The sequence below is a fragment of the Dermochelys coriacea genome, chromosome 8 (genome assembly GCF_009764565.3).
Source record: "Dermochelys coriacea isolate rDerCor1 chromosome 8, rDerCor1.pri.v4, whole genome shotgun sequence".
Lineage (NCBI taxonomy): Eukaryota > Metazoa > Chordata > Testudines > Dermochelyidae > Dermochelys > Dermochelys coriacea.
In genome coordinates this window covers 106,232,297-106,252,231 of record NC_050075.1, presented here as the reverse complement: position 1 = coordinate 106,252,231, position 19,935 = coordinate 106,232,297, and the positions used below count along the sequence as shown (strand labels likewise).

Sequence of the window (19,935 nt, the reverse complement as noted above, 5' to 3'; positions counted from 1 at the left end):
AAAACATTTGTGTATGTGCTTAAGACCTTGCTTTTCACTGCAGTATAAAATGGTGATTATACAACGTATTTCTCTAGAGTCTTTTCAGGTGCCCAAGAACTAAATCCTGCCATGTGGAAAGAAAAGGGGTTCTGGCTTTAGAGCATGCGCAAAAGAAGTGGCTGTTCCTCACCTAACCCCCAGTCGATGTCCTCCGTGTCCAGCCTGCCACTGTCTGCTATGTGAGAGAATAAGAGGTGCAGATGGCTTTGGTGTGTCAAAACTCTAGTACCACAGCATGTTCTGCCATGTTTCCCTTAGCTGCAGTTGTCTGAGACTTGGCAGGTAATGGAGGATCAGATTTACTATTGAGGTAACTAGGTACCTCTCCTGTGAAATTAGTGGGACATGTGCCTGCCTACACCAGACCTGAATTTGGCCTGACGTTTGCTATACAGTTTACACAAGCATTCTTCACTATATTGCATGAATCCCCTGCCCTCCACCAAAGGAATGCCAGAAGTGGTCTTATGGTAATAAAAGGCATCCTGGAAAAATGTCATTGCCAGTACCTCATCTCTTTTCTATACAAGTGCAAGTGGGTCCGAACATTCATAGGATATTCCCTGTTGCACAGATGGGGAAACTGAGGCAGATATTTGTTTTAAGATTACAGTAATTCAGTAGCGAAGTAGGAAATAGAATGCAGGTCTCTTGCTGACTGGGATTATGCATAATCCATGTGGCCATAATACTCCCACAGCAATTCATTTCATTCCTCTGCTTATTTCCCTGTCTGAAACATGCTGGAGAAGGCTCCACTCACATACAGCTCATTTGATTGTCAACCATACAGACAATGAGGGGGACTGCTAGGAAGAAGTCGCTCTGGGAACTATTTGACAGTTTTCAGAGTAGCAACCGTGTTAGTCTGTATTTGAAAAAAGAAAAGGAGTACTTGTGGCACCTTAGAGATGCATCTGATGAAGTGAGCTGTAGCTCAAGATAGCTTATGCTCAAATAAATTTGTTAGTTTCTAAGGTGACACAAGTACTCCTTATCTATTTGGCAGTTGTGGATAATCAGCTGATCATGAACTCCCGCTGTGATGCTGTGGCCAAAAGAGCTAATGTGATCCTGAAACGTATAAATGGGAATCTTGAATAGGAGCAGAGGTTTGTTATTTTCTCTCTATTTGGCACTGGTGCAATCTTTGTGGGAATCCTGTGTCCAGTTCAGGTGCCCACAATTCAAGAATGACGCTGATAGATTGGAGAGTGCTCAGAGAAGAGACATGGGAATGTTTAAAGGGTTAGAAGGCCTGCCTTCTAGCGATAGACCCAAAGAGTTCAATCTATTTAGCCTAACAGAGAAGGTTAAGCAGTGACTTGATTACAGCCTGTCTCCATGGGGACAAATATTAATGGGCTTTTCAATCTAGCAGAGAAAGGTCTATCATGGTCCAATGGCTGGAAGCTGAAGCTAGACAAATTCAGACTGGAAATACGGTGTACATAGTTGATGGTGACAGTAATAAACCATTGGAACAATTTAGCAAGAGTTGTGGTAGATTCCCCATCACTGCTGGATGTTTCTCTAAAAGGTTTGGTAGATGAATTATTTTGGGGGCAGTTCTCTGCCCTGTTATACAGGAGGTCAGACTAGATCAGGGGTTCTCAAACTTCACTGCATTGTGACCCCCTTCTGACAACAAAAATGACTACACAACCCCTGGAGCGGAGACCGAAGCCTGACCCCACTGCCCTCGGGCCAAAACCCAAGCCATGTCACCCAGGGCTGAAGCCCTTGGGCTTTGGTCCCAGGCAGTGAGGCTTGAGCTTTGGCTTCAGCCCTGGGTCCCAGCAAGTCTAATGGCAGACCTTTTGACCCCATGGTTGCAACCTACTTTGGGGTCCTGACCCACAGTTCGAGAACTGCTGTGCTAGAGGATCACAATGGTCCCTTCTGGCCTTGCAATCTCTGAATTAATGTGAAGTTGGCACTAGATTAACTGGTCTCTTCATTTACTAAGCTGGGAGGGTGTACAGGAGAGACAGTCCATCTCAGATCCAACATGTGGGATGGTTTTATAGCCATTATATGAACAACATCCCCTCATATCTCACTGTCTGTACTTTGACCCGTTAGCCTTTTACCCCCAATCGGGGATATTGCACTTTATGTATTCCTTACGCCACCTGATCCTAAACCAAACTTCACACCCCTTGATAATCTGTATGTTATTCCCCGATAACCAGAAATTTCTACGCTCTAACTCTGTACCATTTTTTTTTTATTTTAACATCATCTTAATAAAATTATTAAACATGTCCCCAAAGTGGCTGGGGCTTGGAAATTTGGAATGAGACCAGGCTGGCGTTGCTATTGCAACAGCAGCCTGTAGGGACACACTACCTATGCAGTTTCCAAAAGTCACACAATGCGTGTACCCTGTTGCAAACTGTAGGGGATGCTAGTTTATTAATAATGAAGCCTTGAAGTAGCCCTATACATTTACACAAAGCCTGGGAAAAGAGACAATGGCCCTGAAATGCTCTAAACAATTACAAACCAAATGGAAGTATTTTACCTTGTTACCTTTAAATGTTCATAGCTTGTAAACGAATGAACCAGTTTTCTTCAAACTTGGCTTGTTTTTGTAGATTTCATTGAGACTTTACAAAATTTGAAGACTATGCCATATCACCTGTGTAGTGGTTGTGGGGGTGGGTATTCCATACTGTATTAATTGCATTTGTGATGCTATAAAAATAGCTCATTTTAAGCTGGGGGGGAGTTTTCATCCTGAACTTTGCATTTCCAAACTTTGAACGCTTGATTTCTCATCCGTAATCGCTGTGTTATTTTCATGGAACTTGTTCTGCTCACTACGACATCCCCTTACAAAAGCATCAAATCGCTTAAAGCAGTTTAAAAAGTTTTTCTAAAAATACAATGCAAGACGATCTGTGGGCTGTAATATTTTGGTCGTTAGGTTAGTGTGTGGGTGCTCATGCTAGATAGTCGTCCCTTCTGGCCGTAACCTCTCTGACCTAACAACTGCCTAGGCAGGTGTGAGGGAGGCACAATACGGGTCTGTCTCAGTCAAACGACGGCTCCAGCTGAAAGACTGAATAATTCAGACGAGAATCCCTCTGGCATGTCTTATTTTAGCCCCGTCACTCCCCATGTTCCACACACATTAGATGTCCCTGCATTTGTGTTGAAAACGATTGACATCAGCAATAAAGAATCACACAGCTGAGGCTAGGGAGAGGTTTATTTACCCTCACAGGAGGCGTCTCGCAGCATTTTAAGTTTCCTGTATGAATATTTCTCCTGTGTCCCTTAGTTTGGTTCTTTGTCACCCACTGAATCCAACAGTTGAGCCATGGCAACCGGAGGGGTGTGATGGGGGAAATGGTGACGGGGCTTTCTGTAGAGCATGATCTTCATTGAACCCTTTGCAGCATTTGAGCTGATCACTACAGTCTGGCTTCCGGCCCTACGGGCATGCTCCAATGCCCACTGAACCAGGGGGAGTCTTTCCCTTCATTTCAATGGGTTTTGGATCAGGCCCTTAGCTGGTGGCGCTGTCACACGAGCTTCCAGGCCTAGAGGGCAGACACCGGGGGCACAGCTCGCACCGAGAGTGGAGTGACAAGGCACACTGAGCTCGCTGCCTCTAGGCAGCTGACTGGTCAATGTTGATGCTCTCGTCAGAGGGCTGCCTCACTTGGATCTGGGGGTTCTCCCTCTGCGGCCCCTGTGAGGCTTCCAGCTGGCTGGGTACCTTGAGGCGGGTGCCAGGTGTGGGGGGCTCGCTGGCCTCATCTTCCGTCTCTTCTTCCTCGATGCGGCCCACTGATTCGGGGTCCTCGCTGTGGCGGGGGTTGGGAGAGGGGAAGCCGCCCTCGCCCCTCAGGCGCAAAAGGTGGTGGGCCCGGTTGCTCCTCCCAAAATTCTTCAGGCTGACAGCGGGGGAGGCGGCTGTGGTCAGGAAGCGGTTGAGCAAGGGCGTGTGCATGCGGGGCAGGCTGGGTGAGGCCTCCACTGGCTGGCTCTGCTCTGGGTCGTCACTCATCCTGGGGAAGGAGTGTGGGATTAGGGCACAGGCTCTGAGTCATAGCTGCTGGAAGGCCGGGGAAAGGTTCCTGTTGATCTGAAAGGCTTCAGATCGGCATCAGAGTGCGCTCTGGGGACAAGCTGCTGGCTAAAGCACGCAACGTGCATGGGACAGGCTCCTGGGATACAAGGCCCCACCCAGCACAGACCTTCAGCCAAGCTGCCCTGGACGCTCCTGGGAGCTTTGCCTCAGCAAGGGGGTGAAAGGACGCGTCCCTGACTAAAATGTGGCCAGTGCATCAGCGTCCCTGGCTTTATTATCTGAGCTTGGGTTTGGCAACTGGAGTGAGGGCTGCTGTGGGCCACTCGCCTCACAAACCAAGTTCCCAAACACAATTTAATGGGGTTAGTGTAAGAAAAATTGTTACTCAAAATAGCCCCGTTTCCTTCACAGAGCTGCTTCTGTACAACCTGGAGCCAGAGCTGCTGCCTAAAAGATGGTTTTTACTCCTGTTAGCTCAACGCCAAGGGAGCTGGAGTCTCCTCTGGCTTGTGCATCATCAAGAGTGACACAAGCTCCAAGTGCAAAGCCATATGATTCTGCACCAAATTTGCTTGGTAAAGTAAGAGATGTTTTTCCCTGACTGCCAGCCCTGTAATCTCATTGCAGGCTGGGTTCTTCCCAGTTCATGCATCTTAGTAAGTAATTCAGATTATTCAGGCCAGAGTCTTCCCTCACTTACCTTAGTGCATCCAATTGTCTTCATGTTCTGCCCTCAATTACCCCTCAAGACAACAGGGTTCACTTAGGGGTAACTAAGGGCAGAATTTGACCTGCAGATCTTTATAAATGGATGAGGCACAAGCTAGAACTCCCCACCCTGCAGCTTGCCTCTTAGATTCCAGGACCAGTTTGTGACACAGGCAGTTATTAGAAAAATTACCTTCCTACTTGTAAACTGAGTAAATCTGATCTGGCATGACTGAGAGGCAAGAAAGTGGAGCCCGTGCCACCCTTTTTAGAGTGGCGTTTCAGGTCCAAACTGCCCTTTGGAGCAATCCCAGAGGCTCTTGGCCGTAGCTGCTGCTTCAGGAAAGCTGCTGTTCTTGTTCTGAATGATCCCGCTGATCTTACCGCATATCAAAGGTGGAGCCCAGGAAGGAGGGCTTCAAGGTCTCTGCAGCCGTGGCGATGGTGTAAGGCGGCTGAGCTGTGGATTCATTCCAGTATTTGTCTTTCCCTGTTAGAGGCAGGTTCTGGTACATGTCATCCACGGAGAGCAGTGACACCTAAGGGCGGCAGAGGGCAGGCTCAGCTTCAAAAGGAGGAACAGAGCATGCCCCAGGCTGGTTGGGTCTTTAAGGAGAGTGGGGCTCAGTCCTGCCTGTGGGGGATCAGCTGATCTGATGCTCTGGCATCAGGTGTTTCAATTCAGTTATCAGAGCCAGCTGAGGCTGCAGGGCTGATTTCCAGAAAGGGCTGGGGGAGCTCAGCAGGGAAGAAGAGCTATAGGAGGGGGATGGTCCTCTGTGACTGGCCCTGAGGGAAGAGGGTAGCAGGAGGGAAAAAGGCTGCTGAGGCAGGTCTGGGAGTGGGCCAAACTTTAGGCAGATGGCCCGGAGAGAGATAGGGAAGAAGGATCTGGCCTGGGGGAGACTCCAGGGAGGGAGCCCTGAGGATCAGCAGCTCAGGAAGAAGTTGGGTATCCCAGGAGGAAGCCAGGGGTGCAGGGAGGGTGGAGGGAGGTCAGCACTCAGAGAGCAGGCGGAAGGGGAGCTCAGGAGGGGCAGAGACCTCCCATTTTACATGTCCTTTGGGACTATTGTCTAAGTCTGTTAGCAGTGCCCACACGGGGGTGTTATGAGTGAAGGCAGCCATGAAGGTGACCCTGACACACGTTTCATGCATTGAAGGCAAAACTCCCCCTCACTCCAGCGAGGATGTTGTCCGAGGGAGAGTCAGACCTGGAGGCTGCATTTGTACAGGTCTCATCCTGTACCCTCTCCAGCCAAATGCAGTAGGTGCAGAACTGGGCACCGGGGAGAAGCATTCTGTGATGGAACAATCCTCCAGCTTCACACTGCCCTAGCTTTTCTCCTTTATTTGTTTCCATTTCTCCCGTGGATTTTTTATGGCTGGTGCATAGTGCCAGTCTAATTAATCCCAGAGGCTGATGTCTGCCACCCATCGTTAGTAGTGCTAGCTTCTCCCTGTCACACGGGCACCATCCCCTGGGGCTGAGCTTCACCCCTGTTCTAGAGAGACCTCGAAGTTGAAGTTCTGATACAGCCCATTCATTCTGCGTCTTCTCCGCTGCAATGCCAATGAGGATCACTTGTGATGGTCAGTTTTGTGATGTGGACATCTGCCTACTGAGCGCCCCAGTTCACTGGCTCTAGGAACGCCTATACAAGGGCTGGATTTGAATCTGACTTGGAGGCGAAAGGCTCCCTGTCCTGCCTCTAATCCTGGCCTGTAGCATCTCTGCGCAGCCCTGATTATTCCAATCTGATGGAACAGCCCCCGAGGCACTGAAGATGTGCTATCAGCACACCTGTCTCTACACCATATGCTCTTTGGAGGGATGGGACGCACCTGCAAGTTCCTGTCGATCAGCTTGTTAGTTTCAAAGTCATCGTCGTCCTCTCCAAATGGGTTAATGATCTGTTCTGCTACCTGGAGAATGAAGGCAGAACACCCCATGAGATACACGCACTCAGACACCAGGCTCAGGGTTCTTTGATGCTTGTGAAACACGCTGCACTGACAGCTGTTACTATGATGACTAGTTCTTAGCTGAGTACCACTGGCGCATTAGGGACTGTGTAGTGTGTACATACCCGGTCCCTTTCCCAAGGAGATGGTAGTACAAATGTGGATGATGATGTGGACTATGCATTTGAATGCACACAGTGCAAGCCCAGCTGAAGGGCCAGTCTCGGAGCCATGTGCACTTGCTTTCTAATCTTTTCTCTTCTCTCATTTAGGTGGTGGATTTTCATTTAAAGGCTTTACCGAAAAGGAGCCTCTTAAGCGGGGATTTGCAGCCCTGGAGGCCTCTGCTTGCCCGCAGAAGAGGTACAGATGGGAAGCGGTGCTGTAATCTTCCCTGATGCTGAGGCACATCTGCCCTGAGCTGGAGAGACCCCTTCTAGGGAAGAGAGTGGAGGTCAGTCCCAGTGGCCCATTTTGTCATTGCTAAAAGGGTCCACAAGAGGGGGCCAGTCAGAGAGAATTAATTTTTGAGCGGGACACTTGTCCCACTAGGTATTGGACCAAGATCCCAAATCATCTCTCAATGAGTCCATCCGATGGGAAAGACTCACTCATCTGGGATACATCCACACCAGTGACTGTGAGACACAAGCCCATTGGTGCTAATTGGCCAAGGGTTCACAGCTCTGTGTCAGCAACTCTTAACAGGCCTGAAAAACTCGCTGCACACAACAAATTGCTTTCATAAGATTTATCCCTAAACGATGGGGCCTCAGAAGGTCTCCAATGAAAGCCAGGATCATGCTGGTCATTCATATAGTTGTGAAATGCATATACTGATGCAATTTTAATCATTATGTCTATATACTGAAAATCTGACCTGGTCACTCTGGGAAATATTGCTGTAGAAGAGAAACTAGTTTTAGACAAGGATTTGAGCCATTAAAATTAAGTTTTGACTCTGCTAAGCCTGTTATCCTGCTGTTGTCCGTGTGACCATTCTGCTGCTAATATTCTTGCACACGACTCATTTGGCTCTTTGGGCCTCGGCTCTTGGTCAATAAACGTATTTGTATTAGAAATAACTCGTAGCACTGTGGTGTCAAGTGAAGCTCCTCGGCTGGATTCACCAAGGTGACGTGCGCACTGTTCTCTTTCTGGGACAGCGAACCTGGTGCCTAGGAGCATCCAGGGGCAGGCGCTGCACACTTCACGGAGCGCCGTGAGGACTTGGGGGTTGCTTTGTGTACACCTAGCACTAGCACAGAAAGGGCGAGTCTGCAGAGACCCAGAAGTATGGGCTTGCGGGGCCAGAGGCTGTTGGTTTCAGGGAGCTGAACCACAGTAGAGACAGACAAAGCTGCTTCATGCTAAGGGCAGGCAGTAGGTGCCCCTGGGGAGTGTCACAGTGACCTAGAGGTGAAAGACTCCTCATCAATTCCCCTGACATCCCCCAGGACCCTACGTCACGTTCTGACAACCGGGGCCAAGGTCGGATCTCCCACCAAGCGGGTGCCCGACAGGGTCCTGCGCCAGGACCGCACTCACCTTCAGCCAGCCGGCATAGAAGAAGAACTGCAGGAGGGTGGTCAGAGGGACGTACAGATCCAGATCCCGGTCCTGATCCTGCTCTGGGTCCAGGGGCTCCAGAAACTGCCGCCCAATCACACAGAAGGCGAAGAAGGAATAGACAGCGATGGTGACTACCTGCAGCAGAGACACTCTGTTAGCCATAGCAGGGTAGGGAGGAGCCACTGGCTAGTCCGAACACAAGTGGAAAATCCTAAAGGGGGAACCGCTGCTTTGAAAAATGAGACTAGATACAGTTTGACGGATGGAGATAGATGAGAGTAACACTGAGATCCCGGCACTGGTGAGCATTGAAGAGTCTGGGGCACATCTCACAAGAGTAGCCGTGCTGTATAAATTGGTATCCTGGTCAAATTCCAACTCGGGGTGATTCCATGCTGCCACTTTACACCTTTCCTACAGTTTCATTAGGAAATGGGATCCTTTTCCCCTCTCTGTTTGAACCCCTCCTTGTCCAATGTTGCTGTGTGCTGTTAAACAGCTGCTGCACCCCACCCCAGAGGTGGATGCAGTGTAGTTGGTGAAGCGCCAAATGCTTTGGGATGAAAAGCAATAGAGAAATTCAAGTTGTGTCTAGGAAGACATGGATCTACTGTACCATGGGTCAGCCCCCAGGGCCCCATAAACTCTCTGAAGATGCTATATGTAGAAGGTAATCTCTACCCTGTAGAAGTAGCCTGAAGTGGCTTACATATGAAGGGTGTTAGGGAAAGGAGCTGTCACTTTGATTCTCTTTCTGTGATTGGGATGGAGGGTTCAGTTTCCACGGGCCATGTGGTTCCATGTGGTTCCCATCTCCTGATCCCATTGGAGGGTTGGAAATGGAGGGTGAGCTGAAGGCCGGGCACTCACTGACCTGTGTGTACACCAGTGGGATGCTGATCCAGTCGTAATGGAACAGCATGCTGCATTTGGCACGGTACAGATTCAGTTCCTACGCAGAGAGGGGAAAGTGGGGGTTATCATCTGGGTGACAGCAGCCTTGGACAGGCTCCCCCCACCAGCAGCTGACACCCCTCCTCCCCAGATCCCAGCAACAAGTCCCCTGATTCACACACAGCCCCATCCCTTGACCTTCCAGTCCCTGCAAACTTACATCTATGAGTAAGCGGAGGGCCACGTCATCCCTGACCCGCCCATCTCGCCTCGCCTGGGCAGCCAGGTTGGTAAACCACACGCAGGGGATCCAGTACTTGTTAAAGTCCGAGTGGAGGCTCTCAAACTTCTTGCGCTCTTCCTGTGTCATGAAGCCTGTAGTGTGGAAGACAGCAGGAGGGCAGATATTCAGGGTCCATGAATCCAGCACTGGTGAAAGGGACCAGATTGTCTGGCCTGGCTGCAGCAGCCCTCAATCCTCAGAACAGATATGGTGCGGGCAGCAGCAGGGCAAGCTCCCCACATGCTGCCCCATCAATGTGCCCCATCTTGAGATGGAGGGTGCCCTCTCCCGGGGCAGGGAGATAAGTCTCCATGACCCGCTCAGTCCTTGATCTCTCTGCTGATGCTTCTAGAAAGGGAGTTGGTTGGGTGAAGTGGGTTTTGTGATGGGCAACCCTGTCTTAGGAACCGGATTGAGACCAAAGCTCATTTCACACAGACCAGGCAGCCACCAGCTGATAGCAACTGCCAGTGACTACCGACTTGGGCTGGATCTGAGCTCTGCCTCCTCCCCCCCGCCCCGAGCTGTCCAGACCCCTTTCTGTGACTTAGCCAGCCATGGGAGCCCCTGGAACCAGTTCCATCCCTCTGCCTCAGTAACTGGTGATAAACTCGATGTGGTTTCACTGCTAACCTGGCCTCCTGGTTGCCCAGAAGGGAGACGCTCCAGGGTCACAGATTCCAGAGGAAGGCTCCCACCCCTAGAGTCTACATTCAGTGGAGGGAAGAAGAGTCTCCAAGGCTGCCACTGAGCAAGGCATGGGGGAAGTGGGTCCCTCGGGATGGAAGGGGGACAGGAAATCATCTGTGCAAGAAAACACACCCTGCCAAGCTAGGCTTTCCCTGGACACTGAACCTTAATTCTAGCCCTTGCTGCTCCTTAGGCAGAGAGCTGCTGGCCGTAGCCTGGAAACTAAACAACGCATCAGCGCTCTGCCCCAGCCCTGAGATGAGCTCACCTGCATCTACCAAATGGTCCATGGTTGGAAACCTCTTGAGCACCCTGGTGCTGACAGAGCGCAGGATGAGCACGGAGGACAAGTTGGCGTAACGGATGAGTGAGCGCCGCAGGATCCTCCCCTTTTCATCCTTACCATGGACGGTGCTGGAGATGACGCACATCAGTTGGTCAGGCAGTGGGATGCTGGTGTACTGGGCCCACCACCGGTTCACGATCAGCGTGACATAAAAACCTGCCCAAGGAGATAGCCCAAAGGGGCACGGTTACTAGCCGGGGAGGCTGAGCATCGGAGACCCAGCAAGGAGAGAGGCAGGAACAAGCGGGGTCATTAACTAGGGACGGTGTCTGGTGACTTGCGGGCTGGGCTGAGTGAGGGGGCCAGCAGAGCTGCAGTGTGGGCCGTGGCTGGGTTGCCTTGTCTAGATGGGATGTGAGCATGTGGGAGCTCACGTGCTAATGGACGTGCTTTAAAAGACAAGTGCAGACAAGGCTTATGGGGCCCCATTTCCAAAGGGATCTAGGCACCTAGAGAGACTGACAGATGTTTCTGAAAATCCCAATTGCTCCCTCTCTAAATCCCTTTGAAAATCTGGCCCATTGCCTTCAACATCCACTAAAATGGTTGAGTGAAAACCTACCCTCTTCCACTAGCTTTAACGTGATCCATTCAGCATGTATGAGCCCTACACACTAGAAGACTTCTCTAATGCATTAGTTGGAAGGTGTTAGCCTGCCTGTTAACATCAGCCCTTTGAATCCAAATCTAAGCCAAGCCTGAGCAAGAGCGGGGCAAAAACTCTCTTGGTTAAAGAATCACTATTCCCACCCTTCATGTAAGAACCAAAAGTTCCACACCAAAGCCAGGGCAAAGCAGACCTCCCATAGCTCATATCCCCAACGCAGAAACAACACTGGTGTTTTGGGGGCAGGGCAACGAACGCTTTCCACCCTGTCTACACACCATAAAGAAGAGACAGATTTTCCCCTCGGCAGGTAGGAGACCTGCCATTTCCGCCTGTGACAACTGTACCAGCACTCTGATCACTGGCCACCAATTGCATTGCTCTGGAGGAAACCTGAGGAGCAAAGCTGGGCCTAACTGGGGTTGGGCAGGAGATCACGACAAGGCTAATTAACCCATGAGCCCAGAAAGTAGAAAAGGCACAGGAAGGAAGAGCAGGGGGTAGACTAGAGCAGAGAAAAGCGACAGGACTGACCCACCCACCTACCCACTCTCAGAGACAGAGCCCGCCGCCTCTCAGAAACCTTCTGTCTCCCCCTCCGTGGCTGTGGGCGCTAAGGATTGCATGCAGCTGAAAGCACAGAGCTGCACAAGTTTGTAAGGTCGGTGGGGAGAACGCTGTAAATAACTTGCACAAAGTGTGTAACCAGAAGTGGTCTCCAAGCGGTTTGTAGCTAGAAAAGAGACAGAAGTGGGAAGACACCTGGTCACTATGTTTGTCTGGTTTCTGTGGGAGATGGATTTCTCTGTGGCAGGAGAGATAAAGAGTAGCTGAGCTGTTTAGAGGGACATTGTGCTTTTCCTTTGACTCATTTCCCCTGGCAATAGCGGAAGGATCAGGACTGCCATCGAATAACCTACAGCTGGGCTTGAATGAACGGCTCCAGCATTTAGCCAGACTCTAGCTGAATTCATTAGAGATTTTGTAAAGAGCAGTGAAAAGACCAGAATCCCTGAGGGAATAGCTGGTAGATCCATCAGCTGAAGCCTTTCAGGGATGCTCAGACAGGGTGAAATTCACCCTGTTCAGTGGAGCCCACGCCTTGTGCCAGCCAGCTCTCTGCACAGGGTGAATTTTTAGCTCTTGTGAATATCAGGCCTGGGAACCGGGGGGCAGCCTATGGGCAGGCAGCCACCTGAGCTCAGCAGGTTAGCTACTGCAGGAGTCACCTCTCAGAAAGGAGCAAAGAAGTTCCTCATTTCTCTGGCACATGGGAGGGGCAGGGTGCCACTAAATAATGCACCAGTCAGAGATAACCCCGTTCCCAAGGCACAGCAGGGTGGGGAGAGGTGTTCATGGTCGCCACTGCATTCCCACAAACATCTCCCAGCATGGGAAGCTTTGGCTGGGTGAGGGCTTGTTTTATCTGGTAAATGTCTAATCATTAACCCCTCGCTCCGTTTTCCATGCCTCCCCACTCACACTTGGTGTCCCCTCCCACCCCTCCCTTCTATCCGTGCCCTCTGCTCACACATACAACAGTCTCTCATGTTTTTGCAGGACTTCTCTTCCCCAGAGGATCCTAAATGTGCTGCACTTATCCACAGGGGTTGCTGAAATGCAGCCACCTCTGGGGCAGAACAGCAGTGCTACATAACAGCTTAGCAGAGGGAAGGAGAATTCTGCAGGGGGAATAGAGAGGCCGAATGGACTATATTGGGAGGAAGTGTGGTCAAGTGGGAGTTAGGATGCCTGAGTTCTATCCCTGGGTCTGCCTCTGATATGCTGTGTGACTTCGGGCAAATCATTTTCACCTGCTGGGGGCTCGGTTTGCTCATCTGTAATATAATGGGGATGATATTGCTAACCCTCCTGTGTCAGGTGCTTTGAGATCCTGCGGTGAAAATAACTGTTGTCACCTGAATTGGAACTGGGCTAACTGCCCATGTGTTTCTGGGGCCTGGAGCCAAAGAATCAGGGATCCCTTCCAAGATTCATGCCCTGGCCCATCTGATCCATTCGCTCCAGCCTTAACTGGCCACTAAGGATGGAAAACAAAGTAGGGGGCACTTTACCCAGGACAAAGGACATGGGGATGAGGTCCGTGGAGCGGTTGCAGTATTGAGCCACTTTCACATAGACACGCTTCTGCTCTTCAGTCAGCAGCCGCCTGCAGGGACACAAAGAGCCGGGATCAGGCGCTTAACCTTAATCAGGTGCTTAATGTGCGTTATTGCCTGGAACCTCCAACTCCATTCTGTGCTCATCTTCAGACTCCCCTTCCTCTCCCTGGCCCTTCACAGGAACACCAACTCCTCCCTGCTCTCTCCCTCCCCAAGTGACCCCACCCCCCAGCCTGTGATGGATGGCTCCCTGTGGTATATTTCTTAAGGAGTTTCCACTCCAGCTGTCACGTGCCAAGCCGGGGATCTTTCACTGATGGGGGCCTGCGGGATCTCTCCAGTGGCAGGTTTTCCCTGAGACTAGCATTTCCTGTTGTTTTCCAGTCAAATGGATGGACACTCTAATGGCAGGCACTGTCCATCAGCAGAATGCCATAGGTCCTGGGTTCTGTCCCTGGAGTGTCAACATCCCATGTGGGGGGTTCCACATACTCACCGGTAGGTGATGCTCAGCATTGTGTACAGCATGACAAAGACAAGGAACTCCTTGTAGAGCAGTTTGTAGATGCTCCCCTTCCACCTGAACAGCAGCTTGGAGAAGCCTCCGAACTGGGCATTGGCCACCTTCAGTGTGTAGGAGACTGTCATGGCTGCCTGCCTCCGCCCTCTCCGGGCTGCAGCGGGGAGAGACGGCGCTAGAGTGAGATTTCCCCTCCGCCTCCCTGGAGCTCCGCCCGCAAGTCTGAGGAAGCTCTGTGGTCTCAAGTGCCATGGCTGGAGGTCACAGACTGAGCCTGAGTCTGCTTCGGGCCATCAGGCTGGGATCCAGTGGCCAGCACGCATTTCCAGTGCAGGCCTCATAATAATCCATGGCCGCAGATGCCACACTTGTCAGCCAACTGCGAGCCCAGGCTCCTTCAGCCACCAAGGGGCAGCCTTGCGACTTGACGCACATCACCTGACACATCTCATGCAGTGGGTGGTGCATGTGTAAGCCATGCTAGGCTTGCATGTCTTTGTCGCTCTCTAGTGGTTGTTCCACATAAGAGGATAAGAACCTACTACATCTACCATGTGATAGTTATTCTTTTAGCTCAGTCGGTAGGGGCTCATGCTGAGGGTCCTGTGTTCCATCCCTGGTGATGACCCACCATGGTGCTGGTGGGGAAACCATACATGTGCACAAGCATACACACCCAGAGCAACAACTGTTAATAGATGGCACCAGTTGATCAATACACAGGCGAGTGCATACACCCGTTGCTAGCAGACAGTGCCAGCTGAGCAGATGCTTCCTTTCATAATGTCAGTTTTATTAATACATATTGGTTCCAATTCAGACCAGGTGTGATCAGATAGAACTGGGCTGAGCTCAGTGGAGTTACAGCCACTCACCCCAGGTCTGGATTTGCACTATCCCATCTAACATGGCTATAATAGAGAGCCCTAGGCTGCAGCTTGGCCCATTATTGACGTGACACTCTCCCAGCTTAACATGTAAACCCACTGCTGGTGCAGGGCACGGTGTGAACCGAATGCTTTGTAGGGAGGCTGGCGGGCATAGAAGCCCTTATTCTGGGGGGGCTCTGTCTGGGGAATACCCAGGCTGTATGGTGTAGCTGGGTGAACACCTGCTCTTCAGGCAGGGCAAAAGTCAGCCCCTGCCTGGGATGGTGTAGCAGCTTCCAGAGAAGGGGATGCAGCCCAAACAAGGTGGTGACCCCTCCACCTTCTCACCCAGCTTCCCAGAGTCCCCCTTGAAAACCATTTAAGGGAAACAGTGCCGAAGCTCAGACACTCGCCTGGAGAATACACACGATTTGTTTCTGTTCAAAGAACCAGTTCAGTGGCAACAGCTGATTCTCCCACACACTCCCCTTCAAGACACTGCTAGTCCAGAACTCCTTCAAAGGTGACGCCCACAAATGAACGGTCTCCCGCTCCTACCCACACCAGTTGCTGCTCCCCTGGCGGGGAGAGCCTCCTACCTGCACCAGGAGTCCAGCCTGTCCCTTTTTATCCCACCAGCGTTCAGGCAGCGACAGAGCCTTTACGTTCTCCCTTTAAATACCTCCCCATGGCTCATAAACCACATTCCTCAGGGTGATGGATTGAGGGTTAGCGCCAGGCAGAGAACAGGGAACTTGCAGGGAGGGTCACATCAGCCATGCCTCTTCTGACTGTCGAGTGGTGTCTTGAATTTAACTGAGCCCCTCTGGTGAGATATAGTCTGCACTCTGACTCGCAACGCTCCCAGATCGTCCTGCTGTCCTCACGCAGGCCTGCCTGGCACATGGCACATGGCCATGACATCAAATGGGGATTGCCTGCTAACTCCCAGTGCAGCAGAGATTCAGGAGAGATCCATACACAGATGCAACCCGGGATTCCTGCTCAACCTCCCCAGTAGTGCCGGGCAGTGCTGCCAGGAGCAGGGACCGCTGGGTAATTTCCACACATGAAGCGCTGCCCCGTGGGATGGCGAAGGGAGGACCAGCTGTACCTAACTCAGAGGCAATGCTTGCAGCTTCCACCCACACTGGAGAGAAACCGTGGCAGATGGCTCTGGTCACGGGGAACCCAGGCCTGGAAAACGCCTGGTTTTGCTTGCGTATGGCAGGCCGTGGTGTGCGGACAGCACAGGCTCAAGGCATTCCGAGCAGGTCACGCAGAGAGCGATCAGGCCGCTGCTCCGTGCCACTGTGTCTCTTTGCTCCCGTAAGAATCAGCAGAATTTAAGATTTGGGTTTTTTTTTAATTAAAGTTTCTAGCCTTTCTTGTTGCAAAGAAACCTTGTGAAGGTGACCTGACACAGGCGCCCACCTTCACCCCCTGGAGTCTGCAAGGAGACAGAGATAATGGTTCTAAGGGCGTGAATGTGGGTTTATTTTGGAGCCTAATGACAACAGCGAACATTGGAACGTTAACTCTTTCATTGCTGACTATTGTAGCAGAAGCATCCAACTCCTCTTGGGCTGTGGTGGATTTTGGAGTTAGGAGCAGAGCTGGAGTAGGTGACCATCCCAATTTCCCCCCTACTCTGAGCTCTGGTTTCAGCAATGGTTTAAAATTGAGCCAGTTTAGCCTAAAGTGAGAATTTCAATTGATTTTGTTCAACTAGTAGAAACCTCTCATTCCAGACCAACAGGTTTGTTGTTTGTTTTTTGTATTAGCTCAGGGGGTCTCAAACATCATTGCACCGTACCCCCTTCTGACAACAAAAATTACTATTTTCAGAGTAGCAGCTGTGTTAGTCTGTATTCACAAAAAGAAAAGGAGGACTTGTGGCACCTTAGAGACTAACAAATTTATTTGAGCATAAGCTTTCGTGAGCTACAGCTCACAATAAATTTGTTAGTCTCTCAGGTGCCAAAAATTACTATGTGACCCTGGCAGGTGGGGTGTGGGGCGGGGGGCTCACCCTGGGCAGGGGGGTCAGAGCCAAAGCCCAAGCCCTACCACCCCAGGTCAGGGGAGAGCGGGACCAAAGCCGTAGCCCATGGGCTTCAGCCCCAGGCAGGGGGCCTGTAACTCTGAGCCCTGCCACCAAGGGCTGAAGTCCTCTGGCTGGGCTTTGGCCCCGGACAGTGGGGCTTGTGTTTTGGCCCTGAGCCCAGCAAGTCTAATGTCAGCCCTGGCGCCCCTATTAAAATGGGGTCGTGACCCACTTTGGGGTCCCAACCCACAGTTTGAGAATCGCTGTATTAGTTTAATTCAAGTGGGAACAGGAATAAGCGAAAGCAAAATAAATCCCTCTTCTACTGAAGTAAGAGTGTCTACACATGGGGTTGCATTGATTTAAAAATGAGATAAGCTAAACCAGTGTAATGTTCCCCTGTCGTCAAGGCCTTAGAGAGAGCAGCATCCACAGCATTAGTTCTAAACCACTAGGGCGTATTCTTCCTCAGTGTTGCCAAGTCTCCTGACAGTTCTTGTTTTCCTTAAAGCACCAGTGCCTGGAGTTAAGTGGATCTGTGATGGTTTCAGCCTTCATTCTTTAAGAAAAAGTAAGTTTCTAGCCCTCGTGGCTGAGGCAAAAGCTTCAAAATGTGACCCCCTGTGCACCCTAAAGGCTCAACAAGCAAAAGGCAAATCAAACCCCAAATTGATTATTTGTACATAATCTCGTGATTTTAAAGCCAATCTCGTGATTTTTCGTGAGCCTCAGTCATGATTTTTGAACATTTGGGGTTGGTGATACTGCTGAGCTCTCACCTCTCTTCACTTCATTGAACACAGGAGAAAAACTCCAGCCAACCTCTCCACTTCTCTGCCCCCACAACAGCAGATAGGGGAACCCTGCAGGCACTGAATTCTTCTGCACTGTGCTGTGGCAGCCTGGCCCTTTAAGAGCTGGACCAGGCTTGTGTGACCCATCTAATGAGCCCTGCCTGTCACACCTGGAATGGGGTATGAAGATTAATCAGCAGAACCAGCTGAGTCAGGAGGGGCTGGTTACCTGATAAAGAACAGCAGGGAGGGTGATGCCCAGGGAAAGAGAAATTAGGGTAAGGGGGGGGGGGGCAGTGAGTAGGTTCCCCATAGGGAGTCCTGAGTCTTCAGAAAGTAGGCCGCAGGCTGGGATAGCCTGGATGACACCCCCCCCCCATCCGCATAGGAAAGATGCAGAGTATAGACTTTATGGGGATTTTAAGAAACTCTGTTTTAGGAATGGTTTTGTTCTTTTAATAAACCCAGCCTGGGGGGCAGGGCAGTAGCAGAACCAGAGAAGAGTTTGTTGGTAGCTTGAGTGAGTGAGCCCTGAAAGTGGGGAAACCAAGGCAGGGTGCCAGCAGAGTGACCTCAATCCAGCTTTGAGACTCTGACCAGTTTGGCATCCCTCAAGCACATCTTTATTGAATTACTGAGTTGAGTGCCCTTTGGTGACCCAGTTTATTCAAAGCTAGAAAGGAGCCAGTTTCTCACAGCGTGGTGGATTTGAACTAACTCCCCTTGAGATTAAAAAGAAAAGCTGCAATGGAACATAAAATAGTTTCCAGTCTCTTGAGTGAGAATACCACACTGCTCTGTCTTGGGGGGCAGGGGGATAACTAAATACAAAGTAATGAAGCAGGCCTGGTGGAAGCCAAACATAGCAAGCTAGGATGACCAGCACCACAGCTGCAGGCAGATACACAAAGAATGGCAGGCCATCCCAGGAGCTTTCTGGGGTTTGCTTTCTAGCATGACAAGCATATCCTAGTAATACTCTCACCTTCCTGCCTGGATGTGTCCTCCAGCTGCATTTCCTGCTGGAATCCTCAGGGATTGCCCTTGGGGTACTGACCTGCTAGTCAGTGCATGTTAATGAAGATATTGTGAAACATGTTAGAGCCATTCAAGCCTGATGTGCAATTTCTTTGTTTAATTTACATATGCAGATTAAGTATATTTTTCTGCCGCCCCTCTGGGTCTTATATGTTTAACTGGCCTTGAGAAAACTAAATGCATTATCTTGTTAACCATTTTTTATTTCCGCAAGGCGGGGAAGAGGCTGAGCTATCCATGTGCTATTGTTTAAAAGACTCAGCCTGTCCTCAAACCCTTCTGGAAGGAAACGGTGTATTGCCTGAGCATCTCCATGGTGCTAAGCACCCTCACTTCCATACCCTGGTGGATATTGATCCCGTGTTGGTGTTGAGTAATAACTAGTTTGCTGCTGTGTGTTTTGGACTTACCCTGAAGTAAACCCCTGGAAGAAAGCATTGGTGGGATATAAATAAATACTCAAATCAAAACAAAGCAACAAGATATGGGGCAGGGGCTCCTTGCCAAGCAGAGATTGCTGAGCGTTATTCTTTGCAGGAAATGCTGCTTCCTCTAACGGAGATATCAACGTGTTCTCTCCCTCCCCTTCCTTGGAGCTCTTTCTCATCTCACAGTCCTGCCTTACATCTAGTGCTGGTACGTCTGGTAAGACCAGCTATAGTCAGCATCCTGCACCCCTTTCTTCTCCCTATCCCCAGCCAGATCTTTGCACCCGCTGAAGCTGTGGTAGCTAGGGGAGAATCCAGACTGAAAGTTAATGGGAAATCCAGGCCATGCAGGAGCAGGTCACTTTGGGAGCTAGTCGGTTTCCAGGAGAGGGCTGCATGTTCGGGGTGTGTCTGGTGAACCTGCTTGTTCTTCTGGCGCTGAGGCTGAGTGACTGTTAATGAAACGTTCCCCGTAACTCCGCCGTTCCTTCCTGGAGCCAGTACGTCTCTCCATGGAGGGTTAATGCCAGCCTAGACTGCTCCTTTCCCTGGCGTCCAGGGAAGTCTCAGTTCCCAGAGCCTGGTGCCCTCGGAGAAAGGAAGGAATTAATTCCCTGCCGCCCACTGCTCCATCCCCCACACAGCCATCGCTCCCTCCCGTCTCCTTTTGTCCTCTGCCTCCTTGAGCCTTTGTGTGCCAGGATTCTTTGCACTGGCTGCAGCGACTCTTCTAAGGAGGAGCTGTGGCAGCTGGAGTGAAGGACCCTGGGGTTCAGGGGGACCCCAATGCTGCCCGTAGGCCATACAAGGGAAGCAGGAGGGATGTCCTATCTTTGCAGCAGGGGGTTGGGCTATCTGGGCAGAAACTCCACGGGCAGAGGGCAGGGCCCTGATGAGGGGATGAGGTAGGAGTGGCAGCACTCGTATAGCCTATGCTCCTTGCAGGGGTCAGTGGATGTATCCC

General features: G+C 50.9%; 2 protein-coding genes across 2 annotated transcripts in view; one reads left to right on the top strand and one right to left on the bottom strand.

Moving 5' to 3' along the window:
• LOC122455604 (anther-specific proline-rich protein APG-like) overlaps positions 1-103 on the top strand; it is a 19,546-nt gene extending 19,443 nt beyond the window's left edge. Inside the window, exon 3 of the mRNA XM_043491315.1 lies at positions 44-103. Coding sequence (XP_043347250.1) covers positions 44-103 — 60 coding nt within the window. The remainder of the gene's footprint in view (positions 1-43) is intronic.
• Positions 104-3,664: 3,561 nt separating this feature from the next.
• BEST4 (bestrophin 4) lies at positions 3,665-15,760 on the bottom strand. The gene is made up of 10 exons (XM_038414967.2): positions 15,264-15,760; positions 13,772-13,949; positions 13,228-13,322; positions 10,468-10,701; positions 9,447-9,601; positions 9,207-9,284; positions 8,309-8,467; positions 6,641-6,721; positions 5,180-5,334; positions 3,665-4,064 (listed from the first exon to the last, which is right to left on the bottom strand). The coding sequence occupies exons 2-10, from the start codon at positions 13,921-13,923 to the stop codon at positions 3,665-3,667; spliced, it is 1,509 nt and encodes a 502-aa protein (XP_038270895.1). The 5' UTR covers positions 13,924-13,949; positions 15,264-15,760.
• Between the last annotated feature and the right edge of the window lie 4,175 nt (positions 15,761-19,935).